The sequence below is a fragment of the Amblyraja radiata genome, chromosome 3, assembly GCF_010909765.2.
Source record: "Amblyraja radiata isolate CabotCenter1 chromosome 3, sAmbRad1.1.pri, whole genome shotgun sequence".
Classification (NCBI taxonomy): Eukaryota; Metazoa; Chordata; class Chondrichthyes; order Rajiformes; family Rajidae; genus Amblyraja; species Amblyraja radiata.
Window position 1 is genome coordinate 78,926,492 of NC_045958.1, and position 23,740 is coordinate 78,950,231.

The 23,740-nt window shown below is 40.9% G+C and overlaps 1 protein-coding gene across 1 annotated transcript in view; it reads left to right on the forward strand.

Moving 5' to 3' along the window:
- The window catches only part of hsdl2 (hydroxysteroid dehydrogenase like 2), a 145,921-nt gene that overhangs the window by 105,116 nt on the left and 17,065 nt on the right, over positions 1 to 23,740 (forward strand). Inside the window, exons 5-7 of the mRNA XM_033018182.1 lie at positions 18,039 to 18,142; positions 18,607 to 18,705; positions 22,278 to 22,472. Coding sequence (XP_032874073.1) covers positions 18,039 to 18,142; positions 18,607 to 18,705; positions 22,278 to 22,472 — 398 coding nt within the window. The remainder of the gene's footprint in view (positions 1 to 18,038; positions 18,143 to 18,606; positions 18,706 to 22,277; positions 22,473 to 23,740) is intronic.

Genomic DNA, 23,740 nt, shown 5'->3' on the forward strand with positions numbered 1-23,740 from the left:
ATGGAAATCAGATTATAATCAAACACTTGGTTGACCAACCTGGTTCTCACTGCACACCTGGTGCTACTCCTTACCCTGACTCCATGTGCTTACCTTCTCTCATTCCTGACCCTGAGTCCAGCCTTACACTTGGCCCTCTATTCTACCCTGATCATAGCTGCTTACCTGCTTAGGTTCCCAGTGCTGAACACCCATTGTCCCAGCTTTGACTGCATCCATTCTCCCATTGTCCCAGCAAGTTGTCCCACCAATAGTACTAGGTACTATTCTAGACCTTGACTCTGGATGCTCTTAGCCCCTCTGCCTACATATCTGGCCCACACATAAAGCCCCATATCTGACCCCCTAGACTTAACCTATTATGTTCAAGTCTACAGGTGCTTATCTAATCTTTTATGGGGCACTTTACGGACCAAATTTTGTATAGCGCAATTTGCTACATCCATTGGCTTCCTTGTTATCTAACATGCAAGTTACTTTGTCAAAGAAGTCATCAATTGGTTGAACACAATTTCTCATCCATAAAATTATACTCACTCAGCTGTATAAGTATTCTGTTACCATTTCCTTCATTTTCCTAACAAACTGAAGTCATTTTTACCCCCAATGTTTTCAGTATTTTGCTGTCTTCCTCTCAGCTGGGACTTTTCCGAAATGCAAAGTCCAATAACAATATATATTTAAGCAATAATATTCTATTTAATGTGATCTTGAGAATACATCATATTTTGTGTGGTATTCATAACACAACAATGATAAAAAAAGATCTTTGTTTTGATTGCACCCACCAACATGCATACATTATTAAATTTGTTAATATGTACCGAGGGCAAATCTTTGTTCCAATGCTCCCCATTCCCAATTACTTTTCCATTGAAGTGATTGAAATCCGTGAAGTTTAAATGGCATCAGAAAAATAAAACCTCTGGAATGGATGATACTCATTACGTGGTTGGTTGGAGTCAGTATCAGCACACCGACTATATCAAACTTTGAATCTTCAGATGTCCTGGTTTAAGCTAAAACTAAAGACAAATAATAACCTCCTCACACATTCCCCCGCAAGTATCTCTGTCACTCCTATAAAAATTGCCCCTTCTTTGAACAAGCTCTTAAACATCGCATCTGAATCAGTTTTCATCTGATTACACTCCTTGAGGATGTTCATCTATGTGTTCAATTAATAAAACAATGAGATTGGGGACGTTTCTATTCAACCTGTCAAAGGAATTGGGGGTGGGGGGGGGTTTAGAAATAGTCAATGAGGTAAACAAACATAATAGTTGAGTGGCAAATGACAATAGTGCTACCTTCCCAATATTTAACTGAAGGAAAGAATGGGTTATCGGGGCTGTATGTTGTGACAGACAGCCTGACACCTTGCATGTCATTTTAATATTACACTTATCCCATCCCCCTGGATATTCCGGATTAATAAATTAAGGTTTTGTCAACTCAGGCTAATTACAAATCAATAACATTAGCCAACTCCGAAACACAAAGCGCTGAGCATTGGGATCCAGACATCACGGACAACTGGCCTCAGTTCCCCGCTCACATCTGGCAGTGCTCTCCGTCTGAACACCTCTCTTCTGCTGCTCGCCGGCCTCACTCATGTCAGCCGCTTCCTGCAAATCCTTAAATTCCGACTGCCACCGAGAGCAGGACATTGCTGCGCTGGGTGACACTGTATGGCATTTACTGCCCGGTCCGTGTCTTTCAATGTAAATTTGCATGGGGACGTGTTTTGGAGGTGTGTGGTGGTTGTCGGTCAAGTGAGAATAACGGGGAGAATAAGAATGCTGCTGTCTTGTCAACAGATGCGCACACAAGCAGTTCAGGGGCCGCAGAACGTTTTTGAAAGTGGGGTGGGGGGGGGGGGGGGGGGGGGTTGAGCGATCACTGATCACCGGCCTCGGGGAAACTCGGTGAAGGAGCGGAGCGACCGAGCGGGGGAGGGTGGCACAATTATTCTTTTTTTTTGTTTCTCGACCTCCAAAAACGGGGATAGTACAGGCCATCCCCCAACTCAAAAACTGGGGGGATATATCCCCCATCCCCCCGCCCCCTCTCTCTCTCCCTTCCTCTCAGGGCTGACCCTCTCTCTCTCTCCCTCTCCCTCCCTCTCGGGGCGCACCTTCCCACCCTTCCGCTCGGCAGCTAATCACAGCGCTTCGTTCACTGCCCCATAATCTCGACTGAACCACGCTGTGATTGAGCGGCTGTTGAGGGGAGGGGAGGGAGGGTTTTGGGGGGGCAGTGGGTTTCTGCCACGGCTTGTCGTAGTTTTGCCGTGCTCACTGTCAGTGCTCTTGTTCTGATATTCTGGATGTCGGAGATCCTCAGAAGAAGAGACAAATACGCCTGCGGGCCGGATAATTTCGGGTTATGAAGCATGTCTCGCCAAAAAAGTGGAGGGGTTGCAGCCCCCGGTTCCGCGGCCCAAGCAGTTGGTATAAGTTTTGAAATTCTCGTTGATCACAGAATTTCTCAAGACAGACCGTGAGAAATTCTGTGATCAGCGTGAGAATTGGGCGAAATGCGTGAGTCTCACGCTCAATGCGTGAGAGTTGGCAGCTCTGTAATGTAGATGGTGCATGTTGGTTGACGTGGGCAAGTTGGGCCTGCTGGGCAAGTTCTTAATTCTTTTATTTCATACACTACAGTGGGCTGAACATGCTGGAACATACAAGAATGAGACAATAAACAAAGATGTATATAAAATGAAGCCAGTATATGAGGAATAGAAAATTATCATGATGGAGTAAGATGAGATAGGGTGCGAGTTGATATGAACCGCAAACATTAATTAAATGAATGTGCTGTCACGTTCATTGTAACTCCACAACAACTACTTAGTGAGGAAACATAATAGAGGATATGTATGATAGATCAGGTAGACTGAAAACACAATGAACCAAACGATGTCTGCAGAATTTTGCTTTTTTTGAGTGGCTCTTTTGCTGGAGCCCATTACTATTGCATTTCATCACATTAAACTGCAAGAATATTTGTAATAGAAGCAAAAGTATGCATTTATGCCCTTGCGCCTGCTCAGCCATTCAAAGCCCATTTCCTGCACTACATATCCCATGATTATTATCCAAAGATCTATTGGTCTCTTGGCCGTGAAGCATCTTAGAATGTCAACATGTGAAAGGTGCAATATAAATGCAGGCATTTTTCCTCCAAATAAGATAGTGCTTCTGCTCTAAAAAGGTGCAAGATGGCTGCTTTTTCCCCCTGTCTTCAATCTAGTTTGGACTATTATAGACAATAGACAATAGATGCAGGAGTAGGCCATTCGACCCTTCGAGTCATCCCCAATCAGTACCCCGTTCCTGCCTTTTCCGAATATCCCCTGACTCTGCTATCTTTAAGAGCCCTATCCAGCTCTCTCTTGAAAGCATTCAGAGAACCTGCCCCCGCCGCCCTCTGAGGCAGAGAATTCCACACACTCACAACTCTCTGTGAGAAAATTTTTTTCCTCGTCTCCGTTCTAAATGGCTTACCCCTTATTCTTAAACTGTGGCCTCTGGTTCTGGACTCCCCCAAGATGGGGAACATGTTTCCTGCCTCCAGCGTGTCCAAACCCTTAACAATCTTATATGTTTCAATAAGATTGCCTCTCATCCTTCTAAACTCCAGAGTGTACAAGCCCAGCTGCTTCATTCTCTCAGCATATGACAGTCCCGTCATCCCGGGAATTAACCTTGTAAACCTACGCTGCACTTCCTCAATAGCAAGATTGTGCTTCCTCAAATTAGGGGACCAAAACTGCACACAATACTCCAGGTGTGGTCTCACTAGGGTTCTGTACAACTGCAGAAGGATCTCTTTGCTCCTATACTCGACTCCTCTTGTTATAAAGGCCAACATGCCATTCGCTTTCTTCACTGCCTGCTGTACCTGCATGCTTACTTTCATAAACTGATGAACAAGGACCCCCAGATCCTGCTGTACTTCCCCTTTTCCCAACTTGACGCCATTTAGATAGTAGTCTGCCTTCCTGTTTTTGCTACCAAAGTGGATAACCTCACATTTCTCCACATTAAGTGTCATCTGCCATGCATCCGCCCACTCCCCCAACCTGTCCAAGTCACCCTGCATTCTCATAGCATCCTCCTCACAGTTCACACTGCCACCCAGCTTTGTGTCATCTGCAAATTTGCTAATGTTACTTTGAATCCCTTCATCCAAATCATTGATGTATATTGTAAATAGCTGCGGTCCCAGCACCGTGCGGTACCCCACTAGTCTCTGCCTGCCATTCTGAAAGGGACCCGTTAATCCCCAATCTCTGTTTCCTGTCTGCCAACCAATTTTCAATCCATGTCAGCACTCCACCCCCAATACCATGTGCCCTAATTTTGCCCACTAATCTCCTATGTGGGACCTTATCAAATCTATTCTTGGATCTTTCTCGATTTTCAGCAATATCCAAATGCAAGCATCTGCAGAAGTAAACCTTAAGAGGCAATATTACCCATAAAATAGTACCCATGCACTTACTTACTGCTGATACTACAGATAAAAGCATTCACTCTAATGATGTGATTCAATTATTGTACGATTCCCCTCTACCTCAAGGTGGACATTGGGCTTTGTCTCTAGAATTGTTAAGGACCTGTCCCACGAGCATGCGACTCCATGCGGCAAGCGCGACCTAACGTGGTCGCTTGAGCCGTACGGCCTTGCGGGGCGGGTCCCACTTCGATTGCCGGAGCCGTATGGAATTGTGCGGAGCTGGTCCCGACATCGCGCGGGGCTCCGAAAAACTAACCGTGTTCAAAAATTCCGCGCGGCAACGGCCTGCCGGCCCGCAGCCGCCTCGACGCCGTACGCACCGCCTCGATGGGCATGCGCAGTGTCTCGACGGCGTACGCAGCGTCTTCACGCCGTACGTCACGCGCGAACTTCCCGCGGACTTCGCTCGAACTTCACGTCACTCACTCGACCTCCGCGCGGCCCCCGCTTCCGGTTTGGTCGCGCTTGCCGCATGCAGGTCGCATGCTCGTGGAACAGGCCCTTTATGCTGCAATACTGAAAACTATTTGTTGCACTCTGTATCTTTCCCTTTGTTCTATCTATTACACTTAAGTATGGTTTAATTGTATGTAAGCATAGTATTATGTGATTTGATTGGAAAGCATGAAAAATAATGCTTTTCACTGCATCTCGGTAAATATGACAAAAATAAAGTTAAGGGCCTGTCCCACTTGGCCGTCATTTGCATGCCATTTACGCGACCTGGTAGCGTGTGGGTAGCGCGGGACGGGTGCATGGAGTGGCGTGGAGGAATGTGGAGTTGTACGCGGCATCGCGCAGCGCTCCAGGATTTCGTTCTGTATGAAATCTTCACGCGCCACCGGCCTGTCGCGTAAATGACAGCCAATGACAGCCAAGTGGGACACCGTGGCGCAGAAGCAGGCGAGCGATCGCCGAGTTCGGCCTGGGGCTCACGGCCATTGCGGATCCGAATCCGCCCTCACTCCTAATCCCAGAGCGGGGCCCAGACGATTGGAGATAGACACAAAATGCAGGAGTAACTCAGCGGGATCGGCAGCATCTCTGGAGAGACGCAATGGGCGACGTTTCGGGTCGAGACCCTTCTTCAGACTGAAGAAGAGTCAAGACCCTTCTTCAGACTGAAGAAGAGTCAAGACCCGAAACATCATCCATTCCTACTCTTCAGAGATGCTGCCGGTCCCGCTGAGTTACTCCTGCATTTTGTGTCTATCTTCAAATGACGTCACGCGCTCCAGACGGCTGTGCGGAAGCATGATGGCGCGTGCGACCGTCACGCGTCAGTCACAACCAGCCTGTCGCGTAAATGACGGCCAAGTGGGACAGGCCTTTTAGACTGAAGATGCTTCAAATTTAATTTTTAAAAGTTCCAACCCAACTGGGAAAACAGTAGTATCTTCATTCCAAAAACACTTCCGATTTTACTACTTTGTGTCACTTTGGTAATGGTAGCTCATCCTTTGTTCAGTTAAGGAAAATATAATTTGAAGATCTCACCCCTGGTCTACTATGCAGCCAATATCCCTTGCTTTTGAGATATGCATTACACAAAGCCAGCCACTCAAACATGAGAAAAACACCACCAATATTGTCTCTGCACAATCCTTCAAATTGACCAGAAGGGTAAGCAAGCCAGTCATCGCCTTCTTTGAGACTTACATCCTGGGTATGAGGCCCTAGCTGTCCACAGTTAGCTACTTACGGCAGGCCATGGCACTTGCACGTTGACACCAGACTGACAAAACAGACACTGTTCCAATATCTGTCGTGGGAACAGATCCAAGGATGTGGTCAAAGCCTCCATCAAGAAATGAAACATCCCAAAGTTTAACTCCGCTTGCCCACATGATCAGTCCTTTGTCATCCTTGATCCCGAGGAGCTGCGTAGGAAGAGGGCGGGCATGAATAATTCTGCATGACTTGTTCTGCTCTTTGGTAGAAGAAGTTAAACAGACACATGGCGATCTTTTCTTGAAGAAGGGAACTATTTTTTTAAATTTATAAAAATATATATTTTTATTAGAAGTAGACATATTATAAAGTATAGTTACATATTATAGTAAAAAAACTTTTCATATACATCAGTCATACATTATTAAAATTTTCAATTGTCGATCACTTCTACTTCTAGTGTTTTTTTAAAAATATAGAAAAAGAGAGAAAGAGAGAAAAAAGAGTTACAAATATCAAAAAACAAACAAAAAGGTGGAATGGATTACTTATAATACGTCATTGGAGATAGGTTCGTAGATTATAAAGTATGACTTTTCATCTAATCATGAGTTCAAGTTTCAGTTGGGTTTTTGTGCTGGGCCAATCTATCCCGTCAGATAATTAATGAATGGAGCCCATATTTTATCAAAAAGTTCTTGTTTGTCCATTAAGACAAGTCTAATTCTTTCTAGATATAGGGTCTCCGACATTTCCACAATCCACATTTTAATTGTGGGGGTCGTAGGGCCTTTCCAAAATTTTAATATTAATTTTTTCCCGGTTATTATACTGTAGTCGAGGAAATTTCTTTGGCTTGTTGTGAGTGTTAAACTTTGCTCTGATATTCCAAGTATTATTAATTTTGAGTTTGGATCCAGTTTTGTATTAATAACTTCTGAAATTATTTTAAAAATATCAGTCCAGAAATGTTTAATTTTTATACAATTTGCAAACGTATGTGTTAAATTAGCATCTAGATGTAGACATTTATCACAAATAGGAGAGATTTGTGGGAAGATTCTATTTAGTTTTATTTTAGAGTAGTGTAATCTATGTAAGACTTTAAATTGTATTAAAGCATATCTGGCATTTAACGAACATTGATGTATATGTTGTAAACTTTCGTCCCACAAATCTTTCGTTATAGGATGACCTAATTCATTTTCCCATGTGTGTCTATATGGTTCCGTCGGTGGTACCTCGTTGTTTAGGAGGGTGTTATAAATATAAGCTATTAATTTTTCAGTGTTAGGATGCCTGTTCAAACATTCATCAAGGATTTCTGGTTCCCTAGTTCTGTAGACTTATGTGTTAGATTTAACATAATCTCTAAATTATAGATATCTGAAGAAATTATTTGAGTGCAGCCCATGATTCTGTTGTAACTCCTGAAATGAAAGAAAAGTGCTTTCCCATAAAGATGTCCAATCTTTTTAATTCCATAATTTTTCCATTGTGTGAAACCCTTATCCAAAAAGGATGGTTTGAATAAGGGATTATTTACAATGGGAAGGCATAGTGGTATATTATTCAATTTTAAAACTTTTTTTAATTGTTTCCAAATTCGTATTCCACTATGTATTATGGGGTTTTCCCCATAGGTTTTTTTGTGCAGTTTTGTGGTAGCAAATATGATCGGTCCAATTTCAAAAGGTAAACAGTCTTCCTTTTCCATCCTTAACCAATCTGGTTGTTGATCCATTTCTTCCAGCCAGAAATTCATGTTTTTAATATGGACTGCCCAAAAATAAAACAAGAAATTTGGCAAAGCCAGACCTCCATTTACCTTTGACTTACATAAATGTTTTTTACTTATTCTATGATTCTTATAATCCCAGATAAAACTTGTAACAATGGAGTCGACTTTTTTGAAAAAAGTTTTTGGGATATATATCGGGATTAATTGAAATAGGTACAGTAGTTGCGGTAAGAAGATCATTTTTATAGCATTAATTCTACCAAGCATTGAAATGGGAAGTGTTTTCCAGTATTGAATATTCTTGTGTAGTTTATTCAGTAAGGGTGGAAAATTTTGTTTAAATAAAGAGGTATATGTCTTAGTTACATAGATTCCTAAGTATTTAAATTTATCTTTAACTATTTTAAAAGGGGATTGTTGTAATGTATGTAGATTGAGTTTTGTTATTGGCATGATTTCACTTTTATTCCAATTAATTCTATATCCTGAGAACTGACCAAATTGAGTTATTAAATTTAATAGATTTGGAATACTAGTTTCTAACTTTGTAATATATATTAGTACATCATCTGCATATAAGGAAATTTTATTCCTTGTTTCTCTAGTGTTATATCCGTATATTCCTGTATGGGTTCTAACGCTTTCTGCTAGGGGTTCGATTGCAAGAGCAAATAATAGTGGGGATAGTGAACATCCTTGTCTACAACCTCTAGAGAGGTTAAATTTAGTTGATAACATTTGGTTTGTTAATATTCTAGCTGTTGGATTAGAGTATAACAATTTAACCCATGTACAGTACTTCTCTCCCAATTGAAATTTTTCCATCACCGAAAATAAATATGGCCATTCTACCTGGTCAAATGCTTTTTCAGCATCTAACGAAATAATTGCTAGATCTGCATTAGGAATTCTATTGGAGTATATAATATTGAATAGTCTTCTCAGATTATAAAATGAATAACGTTTTGGAATAAAACCTGTTTGGTCGGGGTGTATTAATTTGTTAATCACTAAGCTCAATCTATGAGATAGAATTTGAGTTAATATTTTCTGATCAGTATTTAAAAGGGCTATTGCTCTATATGAACCTGGGTCTTCAAGATCCTTATCCGTTTTTGGTATGAGTATGATTGTAGATTCATTTAGAGTGTCTGGGAGTTTCTGTTGAGTGTAAGCGTATTTGTACAGTGTCTGTAGGCGTGGAGAAACCAGATCATAAATTTTTTAATAAAATTCAGAACTTAGACCATCAGGACCTGCAGCCTTTCCGTTTTTTAAAGATTTAATTGACTCTTCGATGTCTTTTATCGTAATTTCAGCACCTAGTGATTCTCTCTCTTTCTGATCTAAACCCACAAGCTTACATTTCTGTAGAAATGTTTCCATTCCTGCTGATTGTTCTGTCATTTTAGATGAGTACAATTTTTGATAGTATTGTAAAAATCTATCATTAATATCTTTAGGCAGTGTTAGTGTTTCTCCCTTGTCTGTTCTAATTTTGTAAATTGTTTTTTCCCCGTCCAGTTTACGAAGTTGTCGCGCTAATTGTTTTTGTGGTTTATCACCAAATTCAAAATTTAATTGTTTTGTATGTTGATAAAGTTTTATAACTTGGTCTGAGTATATCTTGTTCAATTTATATTTTAGTACTGCAATTTTATTGTGTTTTATCATGGATGGTGCTGCTGCATTTTCTATGTCTAATTGCCTTATTTCCATTTCCAATTTCTGTTGTTTGGCCCTATTCTCTTTGTTAAGAAATGATTGAGAAGAGATTAATGCTCCTCGCACAAATGCTTTAAATGTTTCCCAAAGAAGGGAAGCAGAGATTTCAGGGCTATCATTAGCCTCAAAAAACATATTAATCTGTTTTACGAGGTATTCATTACATAACTTTTCTTTTAAGATTTGGGGATTAAGTCTCCATTGTGACTGTGTCTCTACCATTCCGTTTAGTTTAATCATAAATGTTAGTGGAGCATGGTCTGAGATTATGATATTATGATATTGCGAGTTATAGGTAAATGGGATAAGTTTTGAGTCTACTAAAAAATAATCTATCCTTGAGTAGGTTTTATGTACTGGTGAGTAAAATGAATATTCTCGACCCGATGGGTTTTCAATTCTCCAAACATCCTTAATGTTGGTAGTATTAATATATGAGTTTAGAAATTCACTTGATTGGGATTTTAGTTTTCTTTGAGTTGATGATCTATCCAAATAAGCATCCAATGTACAATTTAAGTCTCCATCGATTATTATGTTTTGTTGTGTACATTCCGGGATATTGTTAAGTATTCTCTTAAAAAACAGGGGGCTATCAAAATTTGGTCCATACACATTAAGGAGAGTCACCTTTTTTGAGTATAACTCCCCTATTATTACAATATATCTGCCTTCAATATCTTCTATCGTTGATATATGTTTAAAGGGTATACCTTTACGAATTAATATTGCAACCCCTCTAGATTTATGTGAGAATGAGGAATGGTACGCTTCAGCAATCCATTTTGCTTTCAATCTATGTTGTGCTTCCTTTTTCAGGTGTGTCTCCTGGAGAAATATTATATCTGTTTTCAATGATTTTAAATGAGCTAACACTTTGCCTCTCTTAATAGGTTCATTAATTCCCTTAACATTCCAACTACAGAATTTAATTCCTTCACCCCCAATTTTCCTATTCACGTCTTGCATCTTGTGATTAGAGTGGTTAGAGCAGATGGCTCAGCACACTCAACCCTACCTTACACTCGAACATCAGGTAGATGAATTTTAAGTCTCGTCTGTTTTCCATCCGAACATATCTCCCTAAATAAAATATGTAATTCCATTCCAAATACAAAATATAATATATTATAAGGTAAAAGAGGTAGTAAAAAATAGTATTAGTAATGTGTAAAAGGTTGAAAAATAAAAAAACTACAGCTAAGATTAGTGCAGTTAGTGATAGCCACCCTAATGTGGCTAAGCATCTAAGGACTTCCGTAGCTTTTGGTAAAAAAAAAAAAATTTACTAGCTCCGTACTTTCCTTAAAAGAAAAGTTTCAAATTCAGTGCAAGCAATTTATGGGGGGGGAAGGAAATAATGGTTATATTCCATTAATGATATAATTATTAGTCTCAAATTGAAATGTTAGTCTCGTATAACATAAACATTTGTCAAAGAATACTCAAAATCAAAAATATCAGAGAGAGAACCATTATACATTTTTAATTATAGAATACCTGGATCGCACTTTACTTATATTTCATACTTTTAGTTAATTCTTAGTTGATCCAGTTAGCAATAATTAGTATTAATTAGTATTCACGATTATTAATAGTTGTTAGAAATTAGTACTAAAATGTAAATATTATATATCAGTAGCAAGATATTTGCCCAATTCTTGTTGCAGATTTTGGGCAACTTAAATATAATAATTTAGAGTTTAGAGTTCCATATCTTCTCTGCGGGATAACAATATCCAGGTAAGTGTTGAGTGTTGAATATTATTCAATCTTCGGTCTTATCCTCGATACTCTTGGCGAATTCAAGTGCTTCTGTGTGCTTGATGAAGAAGTGTTCCTTCTTCTTGTAGATAACTCTTAATGTTGCGGGGTATATACAGTCCGTATCTCAATTTTTTAATGTTCTTCAGTATTCTTCTTGTTTCTGTAAACAGCGCTCTCTTCTTGGCAACTTCCACAGGATAATCTCTAAATATACTAATCTTATCTCCTTCAAATACGAGATTTCTGCTTTGGACAATTTTCTTCATCATATCATCCAAAACATGGTCGTATTGCACCTTCACTATCAGTTATCTTGGAGGGGTGCCCTCCCTTGAGCGACGTCTCGATACTCTGTGTGCTCGGGCAAGTAGGGAACTATTTTTTAAGCAGTCAAGAGAGGAACCTTGATAACAAAAATCTTCAACAACTTCCATTCACAGTTGTTGACATTTATGGCAGAGAGGAAGGCCATTTATCCCACTCAGTTTGTGTGGTTGACAAAGGATGTGAGACATACTCCACTTCCCTGCTCACAGCCTGCAGTCACTTTGGTTCCCTTATTTTTAGTGTTCATCAAAGCAATACAAAATATGTGAAATAAAACAATGCCAGATTGTCTGTTGTGTGTGGAGAGAGAAACGGTTAATGTTTGAGATCTCCAATCTTCCATCAGAGCCATTATAAGTACGGCGAGATTTCTGCATCCACCACTATTTTGAGAAGGATTTCAGAACCCCACCAGATGCTTTAGAACATTTTTTGCCTTATAAGGTCAGAGGTGATAGGAGTAGAATTAGGTAATTCGGCCCATCAAGTCTACTCCACCATTCAATCATGGCAGTTCTATCTCCCCCCCCCCCCCCCAACCCCATTCTCCTGCCTTCTCCCCAGAACCTCTGACGCCTCAACTCCCCTTTCATCGTCTTCTATTTACTTTTGAATTCACTCTCTTTTTCATTGCAGTTGCTTTTGAGGAAAATAGGTCTGTCCTATTCAGCCCATCCAAACCTCTCAAAATTTTATATGCCCCAATTAAATTTCTACTCGGCATCCTCACTGCTAAAGAAAGCAAGCTACCCCGGTCACTATTTCTTTACACCTGTGTGTCCAATCCTGGCAACATCTTGTAACTTTCCAATGTGACCTCACTCCTGCCATCACTTCATGAACTATATGAGTTCACTTGGCAGGAAGGGTGTGAAGACACAAAGTAGCCAATATTCATGGAGTCATACAGCACAAAAACATGCCCTTCGGCCCAACTTGTCCATGCCGACCAAGATGCCCCATCTTAGCTCAGTCCCACTTGCCTGTGTTTTGCCCATATCCCTGCAACCCTTTCCTAGCCATGTACCTGTCTGAGTGTTTCTAAATGTTGTTATAGTACCTGCCTTAACTTCCTTCTCTGGTAGCTCGATCCATATATCCACCACCCGCTTGAGTGAAGAAGTTACCCCTATAGTTTAAATTAAATCGTGCCCCTCTCAACTTAAACCAATGTCATCTGGCTTTTAATTACACAACCTTGGGTAAAAGACTCTGTGCATTCACACTGTCTGTTCCCCTCATAATTTTAAATGCAGTACGCAACCTGTGATTGAATTAATCTGTTATACCATTTCAGTGTGACCTCCCTGCTCTTATATTCTGCTGCTCAGCCAAAGAAGTCAAGAATCACATGTGGTTCTTAAATACTTAGCCACCTTTCCTGCTACCTTAGGGAATCTATAGACACAGTTTCCTGGATGTTCTTATTCCCATACACTTCTCAGTATCCAAACATATAGCGTGTATTCACTTGCCCATCCCATATGTATTCCTTAACTGAGCCCAGTTGCCTACTTGATCAGTCCATTGTCTTGTTTATCACAGAGCTTTCTTCCTCATTGTCAATCATGCGATCAATATTCTTTTCACTGGCAAACTTAAATATTGATAAATACTATAAAATATCTCAAGGCATTTCAGGGAAAATTTAAGCAAAAACTGTCATTAAGAAACTGAAGGAGATGTTTGGACAGATGATGTGGATTTTTTTTTTAATTCAAGAGATTGCTTAATTGGTATTCTGGTGTCAGGAAGTAACCAAAATGGAGGCAGGGGGAATGAGAAGTCATAGGGAGCATTAAAAAAAGTTCAGTGGGAGTTAGGACACAGTTAGGTAAAACCTTCATGAACAATGCAATAATAGAATGATTTAAAATTATAGATTACATTGAGAAAATTACATGAAATAAATGTAATTGCTTTGACTAAAGAACGAAAGTGAAAGAGGTGGAAGGGGTTTGGAAAGAAAATTCCAGGGGAGAAGGCCATGCCAGCTGATGAGCATTATTGAGTTTCTTTAAAGATTTCCTAAATGGATAGAGATATTATGGTATTTGTTGTTGCCTAATTTTAATGTAAATGTTTATTTTTGTTTAAAATATCACTTTTTTATTCCCTTTCATATATTTGTTTGGAACTTGTTTTTATAGCTGGTTAGTGGATCCTTATTTTGATGACCGGGATTTGCTCTCGCCACAGTGGAAGTGGTCTAGAAAATATATGTTTGTTTAGTGAAGATCCATTTGACAGCTTATCACTGTCATATTTGTCCTGTAACTTTGTATGATTAATAATTTAATCAAAATTGAAATATTCTGGGTAAAATAAGATTTGTTTCTCGACTGTGTGTAGTAATCATATTTCCAGAACATTATGCCCCAATTTTCTTTCATAATCTGAAATATTTGCCTCTCTGTTTCTAGAACATTGTGCCCCAATTCTCTTTCATAATGTAAGATATTTGCTTCTCTGTTTCCAGAACATTGTGTCCTAATTCTCTTTCATTATCTTAGATACCTGCTTCTGTATTTTCTACATTATGATAGTAAGCACACTTCAGAAAGAATTCACTGGCTGTAAAGTGCTTTAGGACTTTCTAAGTGTTAGTCCAGTTTAGGTAATTAGTTTAGTTTATTATAGTCACGTGTATCAAGGTACAGTGAAAAGCCTTTTGTCGGGTGCAATCCAGTCAACGGAGAGACTATGCATGATTACAATCAAACCATCCACTGTGCACAGATACAGGATAAAGGGTATAAGGCCTAGTCCAAAATTGTCCAATTAGTGATTGTTTGAAGGCCCCTAATGACGTAGATGGGAGGTCAGAACGGCTCTATAGCTGGTGAGAGGATAGTTTAGTTGTCTGATAACCGCTGGGAAGAAACTAAATCTGGAGGTATGCGTTTTCAAACCTTTGTACCTCTTGCTTGATGGGAGAGGGGAGACGAGGGAGTATCTGGGGTGAGACTTGTCCTTGATTATGCTGGTGACCTTGCTGAGGCAGCGTGAAGTGTAGATGGAGTCAATGGAAGGGAGTTTGGTTTGTGTGATTGTCTGGACTACGTCCACAACTCTGTGCAATTTCTCGCGGTGTTGGAGCTGTTCCCAAACTATGCTGTGCTGCACCCTGATAGAATGCTTTCTACAGTGCATTTGTAGAAGTTGGTGAGGGTTGTTGGAGACATGCCGAACTTCCTAAGCTTTCCAAGGAAGTAGAGGCGTTGCTGTGCTTTCTTGGCAGTTGCTTCAATGTGGCTGGCAGAGGACAAATTGCTGGTGACATTTATTCCTCAGAACGAAGCTTTCAACCATCTCTACTTCGGGACCATCAATGTATACCAGGGTGCGTGTACCGATTCGCATCCTGAAGTTGACCACAATCTCCTTTGTCTTGCTGACATTGAGGGAGAGGTTGTTGCCTTGGTCACCAGGTTACAAGATTCCCAATTTCCTTTTTGTACTCCGTCTCGTCATTATTTGAGATCCGGCTCACGGCAGTGGTGTTATCACAAATTTGCAAATTGAGTTGGATTGATATTTGGTTGCACAATCATGGGTGATTCAGGAGTATAGTAGGGGAGCTGAGAACGTGACCTTGCGGGCCACCAGTGTTGAGGATTATCGTACAGGATGATTTGTCACCTGTCCTCGCTGAATGTGGTCTGTTGATCAGGAGGTCGAGGATCCAGCTGCAGAAGGGAGTGCTGATTCCAAGTTCTAAGTGTATGGATATGAGCTTGGTTGGGAAAAAGGGAATTGAAAGAGAGCTGTAGTCTATGAATAAAAGTATGATGTGAGTGTACAGTGCCCTCCATAATGTTTGGGACAAAGACCAATTTATTTGCCTCTGTACTCCACAATTTGAGATTTGTAATAGAGAAAATCACATGTGGTTAAAGTGTCATTGTCAGATTTTAATAAAGGCCATTTTTATACATTTGGTTTCACCATGTAGAAATTACAGCAATGTTTATACATAGTCCCCCATTTCAGGGCACCATAATGTTTGGGACACAGCAATGTCATGTAAATGAAAGTAGTCATGTTTAATATTTTGTTGCATATCCTTTGCATGCAATGACTGCTTGAAGTCTGCGATTCATGGACATCACCAGTTGCTGGGTGTCTTCTCTGGTGATGCTCTGCTAGGTCTGTATTGCAGCTATCTTTAGCTTATGCTTGTTTTGGGGGCTAGTCCCCTTCAGTTTTCTCTTCAGCATATAAAAGGCATGCTCAATTGGATTCAGATCGGGCGATTGACTTGGCCACTCAAGAATTGACTGTTTTTTAGCTTTGAAAAACTCCTTTGTTGCTTTAGCAGTATGTTTGGGATCATTGTCTTGCTGGAGAATGAACCGCCGGCCAATGAGTTTTGAGGCATTTGTTTGAACTTGAGCAGATAGGACGTATCTATACACTTCAGAATTCATTATGCTTCTACCATCAGCAGTTGTATCATCAATGAAGATAAGTGAGCCAGTACCTTCAGCAGCCATACATGCCCAGGCCATAACACCCCCGCCACCGTGTTTCACAGATGAGGTGGTATGCTTTGGATATTGGGCAGTTCCTTCTCTCCTCAAAGCATAGAAAGCACTCAATTTATCATGGAGGGTCACACTATCACCAGCGATGTTCCCTGACTTTGCTTTGTAACCAGTTATAGTATTGAGGCCTTGCCATAGTCTGCGGGTGTCCAAATGATTACAGTGAGACTCATGTTTGTGCCAGTATTGTCTCTTGGTATTCCTGATGGCTTTGCAAAGATTGTAGCAGGTTTTCTTGTACTGCTTGGGATCATTTGACGTATACGCAGTGGTGTTGCCCTTCACTTGGGAATGTACCTCACATTTCATCCATGGTTTTCTGGTTAGGGAACACTCGGATTGTCAACTTCGGCACACAATCCTCTACGCACTTGCTGATGAAGTCAGTCATGCAGTAGCATATTCATTCAGCTTGGTTGCAGAATCCCTGAATATGGACCAGTCCATTGACTCTTAAAGAGTTGCTTAGGATGTCATCTGTCTCCGCAGACCAGCACTGAACAACTTTCTGTACCAGATCTTCCTGCTTCAGTTTTTATTTGTAGGAAGGGAATAAAAGCACAGCTAGACGGTATGTAGCCGGGGAATGGAGCGGTAGGTGTTTCTTATGGATGGTCAATAGACAATAGGTGCAGGAGTAGGCCATTCGGTCCTTCGAGCCAGCACCGCCATTCAATGTGATCATGGCTGATCATCCCCAATCAGTACCCCGTTCCTGCCTTCTCCCCATATTCCCTGACTGCTATTTTTAAGAGCCCTATCTAGCTCTCTCTTGAAAGCATCCAGAGAACCTGCCTCCAATGCCCTCCGAGGCAGATAATTCCACAGACAGGTTGAAGTCGAGGGCGTTCTAGCCCCTGGTGGGGCAAGAAACATGCTGATAGTCTTTGATGATGATCTGATGATGATCACTGCGAGCCACTGCGGCAGGCGCCTCCCTGCGGCCGGCAGAGTCGTTGAGGCTGTAGCCCCCGCGAGGCGGAGCCCGCGGCTGGGGCCTGGGTCGGCGCCACGGAGGCATCTGGAGAGGAGCTGGCAGCGATAGTGAATAGGTCGGTGCGGAGGTCGACAGGGGCAATCGACGGACAAGGAAGTGAGGACACGTGGAAGTGAGGACTCCGCTGCCGAGGGAAGATAGAAAGGAGGACCGGCGTGGGGGGACCGTCGTGAGGGAGGGGGAAGAATCATGGGGAACCGACGTGGGGGGACTGCCTTGAGGGGCGGTGGGGGAGGGGGAGAATAAAAGGGGACCTGGTGCAGATACTGTGTATACCCTGTTTCATTCCTTCATTCATTCAGAATTTTGGTAATTCGCTCTTGAGGTTGGCTTGACTGAAGTGCCCAACTACAATGACCAAGCTTTTGAGGTGGTTTGTCTCAAGGCTTGACATGGGGAGGGATGTAGTCTGCTGTCAGGAGGTGAATTCCTTCGGCAGGTAGTAGGGACGGTTCATGGTTAAATATTCCAGGTCTGGGGAGCATGAGCTCGCCAGGACTGCCACGTCTGAGCACCACGAGTAATTGATTAGGAAGCAGACCCCTCCCCCTCGAAACTTGCCCAAAGATGCTGTGCAGTCCTTCCGGTGGTGAGGGATTGGAAAAGGTATCTTGTGAATGTAAAACAAGGATAAAAGGTGGCCTTGGCTCATAAATGTCACCTGTAAAGACACTTCTGTAAAAACAGACTGAATTATTTTGCATTGTAATGTGCTCATTTTTCTTCTCTGTCTTAGGTCCAAATTATGTATTCCTTACTTGAAAAAGAGTGCAAATGGCCACATCCTGAACTTGAGTCCACCTCTCAACATGAACCCGGTCTGGTTCAAGAATCACTGTGGTGAGCAGGACATGTGTTCACAAGGAAAACCTGAGATTGTTGTCATTAAGACAAATAGAGTTAATTATGGGGAAAATTAATCTCGTGCTTCAAGATCATGGAGGATAAAGCAGTTTTTTCAACTGACATTAAACGTTTTCAAAGAGTCAGCTGCGTGTAAAGCAGTTTTTGTTGAGCAATTGGTTTATCTCGGTTCAGCATGAATTGTCAGAATGTGGGAAGCAGAATCAAAAAAAAATCCAAATGCAAATGGATATGTGTAATTAAGAATGTAAACAATTGTAGGGCTCCGATGGAAGAGGAATTGCTTGGCTCATGGAGGCAGACATTATGGATCAAAAGAGATGCCCTTCAATCATGCAATTCATTGATTTTTAAGTTTCACCTCGAAACCACCCGAAGAATGAGATGGATTTATTTTGTCTGGTCTTCAGGGACTGATTAAGGTTTTCTCTCCATCTCAGCGTACACCATGGCTAAATATGGGATGTCGATGTGTGTTCTGGGTATGGCTGAGGAATTCATGGGAGAAATTGCTGTTAATGCTTTGTGGCCAAAAACTGGTAAGCATACCTTTTTTTTGATTTTTTTTTAAACCAAGTGATAATAGTTATTTTGTATTGCTGGTTGAATGGTTGAATATTTAATACTTTTTTAGTTTATGTTGTAGACAAGCCTAGGGTAGGAATCCATATTGAGAAAAATGAGATACTCTAAAGCCTACAGTAAAGTCTAAAGGTTGTCCCTGGGTAACAGACACCCAACTTAGGAAATAACTCCCGTAATGTCATTAAATTAAAATGTCCTACGTACGTATATATATTTGTCCCTATGAATGGCAGAACTAGTTGCTTCTTTCTCTTCACTATTAGTAATTATTATTTATTTTCAGTCTTGTGTGCTTCTGCTGCCATTCATTACAATACTCTGGAGGTATGGCTACCGTGTCAAGTGAATGTTGTGTATTTTACGACTTAAGAACAAAATTGACTTATGGGACGTCGGTAAAAATGGAACTCGTTGTTACCCAGGGATAGCGTGCAAATAACAGAGTAAGAAAGAGATACTGTGGAAGGGTTGATTGAAAGGTCAGGTGGATGAAGGGTCATATTTGAGCAAAAGCACTAGCATAGTGTAGTGAAGATGGGCCAGATGGTCTGTTCGTCTGAGGTACATGTGTCATATAAATACTTCGACACAATTAATACAACCTGTCCCAAATCCTTTCATGGAAAGTAGAACAGAATAGCACAAGAACAGGCCTTTGCTTCCACAATGTCTTTGCTGAACATGATGCCAAGACCATCTACCTGCACATAACCCTTCTCCCTCCATTCCTTGCACATCCATATGCCTATCTAAAAGTCATTTTAATGCCACTAATGTATCACCTACAACCACCATCCCAAGCATCGCGTTTCAGGCACACAACACCCTCCGTGTCAAAAAAAAGTTTAGCGAATAGATAGTCATGATGTACCATTCTTCCCAAAATATTCTAAAAATGCACTCTGCTCCAAAATCTAGTTTGTGATGAGGGATTACATTATTAAAGTCTGCTCGACCCCATGTGCTGTGATTTACAAATGACAAATCTGAGCTTTCACCATTGTGTTTTAGGATTGTACCACATTGGCCCACTTCAGATGTTGCTAATGTTGCTGAAATACGCAGATTGCTTGTGCAGGATTGAGTTCAGAAAGCTGGGTATTATTGCTCACAGCATGGCACAAGAAGAGTTTTGAAGGGCAGACTGTGCTTCCTGTCATTCGCAGTTCATAAGAATTGAAATAGTTGTGGAATCGGTCTAGTATTGATCGCAACTTGGGAGTGTCCATTAATCATAAATGTTGTAAATAAGGCAATTGTTTAAACTTGAGGAAGGAAGAACTTGATGTTGTTGATAATTAGCATGAATGATACATCATAATGTCTTACTGATTATTATCCTGTGTTGCTTTCCTGTGGTAGTACGCTTCAGTAATGTAGCATAATTATTAATCCATGTAGTTCGATAATATTGTCCCTTTAGCAGTTGAACCACTATTGATCAGTACCTTTTTAAATGCCTGCCTATTACTTTCAGTGCAGCTATTAATAAATGGTGCTTCATTATATTTTAAATATACTTTTGGGCAGTAGTCGTGCATATCTGTAATCTTACCAAATACCAATTACCAATCTTACCAATATATGTACCCTCTTACAATAAACATGCATGACGAGATCCTGGCAAATGTAAACTTCTTCGTGTGCAGCATACAGCTACCATTAGTAGAGGCAAACATTGCTGGTGAAATTCACCATAACCTCCAGTGTATCTGAGGAAATGAATGAAGTTAAGACCTCCAGATCCAACACAGACCTAATAATCTACTGGGCAGCAATGATTCCTCCTCATTCATATGGTTCAGAGATGTGGACCAGCTACAATAGGCACCTAAAGTAATGGAGAGATACCACCATTGCCAACTCGGCAACATCCTCCAGATCCACGGAGCATTGGGAGGGCACTGAGCATTTGCACTCTTCAGTAGCAGAAGGAAACCCAGTGAAAACGGTGAAAGGTGCGTACTACCTCCCAGACAAGCCACCTATCTGTTCACGATGCGTATCACTGTGGCTGATTGTAGATTCCATATTGGCCTAATCAGTCAATTCAAAACCTAGAGAACTGGCCAGGAAACAAGTCCGACTCACACAGGAGTAATTGTCCAAATGGAGGAAGTAATCATTTAATTCTACATTCATATGGATGAATTTGCTTATGTATATTTGACATAAGTGAAGTGTGACATTTCAATTTATAAAAATAATGATAATCACATTCTTGTCTGTCATTATCCTTATGACCAATTTGTGCTGTTTCCTATAAAGAAAGTATAGAAGTTATCTCGAAATTACAGCCCCTTACAAGGCATGTCAAAAGTGTCTTCTTTAACAAGGATCTGAGCATCACTGGCAGGCTCAGCCATTATTTACCAATTCTAATTTCCCTCGCAACAATGTCTTGAACTGCTGTTGGCTTTCTGTTGCATGAGGCTTTGGATTTAGACTGAATGACAATGAAGAAACAATTATATATTTCCAAATTCTGATGATGTGAGGTGTGGAGGGAAGTCTAGAGGAGTAGTCTTCTAGTGGTGGGAGTATGGAACAAGCTGCCAGAGGAGGTAGTAGAGGCTGGGACTATCCCATCGTTTAAGAGACAGTTGGACAGATACATGGATAGGACAGGTTTGGAGCGATATGGACCAAGCGTAGTAGGCAAGTGGCACTAGAGTAGCTGGGACATTGTTGGCCGGTGTGGGCAAGTTAGACTGAAGGGCCTGTTTCCACACTGTATCATTCTATGGCTCTTCCCTTGGCAGAGGGAGGGGGGTGGGTTGAATGGTAAAGAGTGGTAGCAGGGGTATTAATAACATGGGTTGTTTTGTCTTCGATGGTGTTGGCCATCTTGAACATCATCCAGGCAATCGGTGAGTAATACATTGCATTTGGGTCTTTCTTGGAGATGATTGAAAGGCTTTGGGTGTCAGGAGGTGAGTTGCTCATAGTTTGTGTATGGTCTGTGTATGGTCCAGCTAGGTTTCTGATCAATGGTAGGCTTCAGGATGATGATGGTCGAGGCTTAGAGATGGTAATGTAATTGAATATTACGGGTAAATGGTTAGATTATTTTTTGTTGGGCATGTTGCAAAAGAGAAAAGAAGCAGTGTAGAGTATTATCTCATAGCTGCAGAGAAAGTATAGATTTACTGAAGCACAAGAACTGCAATAAAGTGGATTGGGAGGTTGGGAATACATCTTCAGCATATGAGAGGTCTGTTCAAGTCTGATAACTTGGTTGAATCTGCATGAATGCGATGGGTTAGCGTAAATGGGTGCTTAATGGTCGGTGTGGACTCAATGGGCCAAAGAGCCTTTTTTCGGCTGTATGTCTCTGTATCTCTAACCTTAGGATCTGCTGTGTTGGTTGCCATTGCTTATTGTTCTGTGAACCCTGTAATATTTTGATATTCTAAAACTTGTGAATCGCCTTGCTGATTCATGTAATAGCAAACAACAGAATTAACCTGTAAGTTTCAATTTTAGATTAAAAAAAATACATTTATTTCACTTTTACAACTTTCAGCAATTCATACAGCAGCGATGGAGATGCTGGGAGGATCAGAGGTGAGCAACCAGTGCAGGAAGCCTGAGATAATGGCTGATGCTGCCTATGCCATTTTCTGCAGGCCAAAGTCATTCACTGGCAACTTTGTCATCGATGAAGAATTCCTTCAAACAGAAGGCATAAGAGACTTTGATGTTTATGCGGTTGAACCAGGTATGAGCTCAGTTCTTTCATTTTTAAAACATAGACCAAATAAATTGAATCCAGTATTCACCATAGTTAGTTGAAAAGAACTGAACGTGTGTTTACACAGGAGCAGAGGTGCCTAAGGGATGATTTTATCTTAGTAGGTTCCTTAGTAGGTGGACAAGGTTTTGATAAATGGAAAGTTGTTTATTTCCTGCACTTGGGAGGTCTGTGACTATGATTTAATAATTGTCAGTGAGGATACAAGCAAAACAGGAAATGGTGGGAATATTCATAGGTCAAAAAGTATCTGGAGAGAGAAATTGATGAAAAACCATTGAACTGAATAGTTAACCCTCTTTCTCTCCATATTTCCCATCTCCATAAATATTCCATATTGTCTCTTTTTATTTCCGATTTCCAGCACCTGCAGTTGTTTTGCTTTGTCGTTAGATTGCCTTGATGTTATGACTTGTTTTAAAAGGCATGATAAGAGCATAGTAGATCAAAAATCTAAAAATGAAAATGCATCTGCATTTGGGCTGAAAGGCATTCTCTTTTTTGAAACAAACCTGTTGGTTTTATGGTTGCAGTGTGGTAACAGAAGAGGAAGTGGCTGAATGCGAGGAGACTTGGGAAGTTTCCTCCTCAGTATCTCCATCTGGCCAGACAGTACACTGTTAACAAAGGATTTTCCTGCGTCACAGGAAGTGGCACGCAATATTAATTGTTTAGTTTAAGGGACTTTGGCTGAGTTGAATACCTGTGCAGGCTGCAGTTCAGCTATTCGCAACCTCAAGATCATTCTGAGCATTTGCAAAACCCAATCTCAGAGAGAGTCCAACTCAAATGTATTGAGCAAAAAACATGCTGCTGGACGACCTCAGCATGTCAGGCAGCATCTGTGGATGCAAAGGGATTGTCGACATATCGGTTTGAGATGTGGCATCAGGATTGAGAGTGTAAAGGGGAGATATCCAGTTGTCTCCACAGATGCTGCCTCACCCACTGAGTTAGTCCACCAGCTTGTTCTTTGTTCCAGATCCCAGCAACTGCAGCGTTTCTGTGTCTTAAATGTAATGAGGCAGGTTCTGAGATGGTGGGAAGGAAGGAAGTGTGTTTGGTGCTGAATAAAAACCATAAGAACCTTTGGGCCTTGATAAATATCAAATGGATTTGTAGATGAGCTATTTTTGATTTTTTTAATTGCGGGCAGAAAAGCAATTTAACATGATTTATCAATGGAAATGATAAACATTGCTTTTAATTCTTTAGGGAAACTGTCTGAAGCCTCC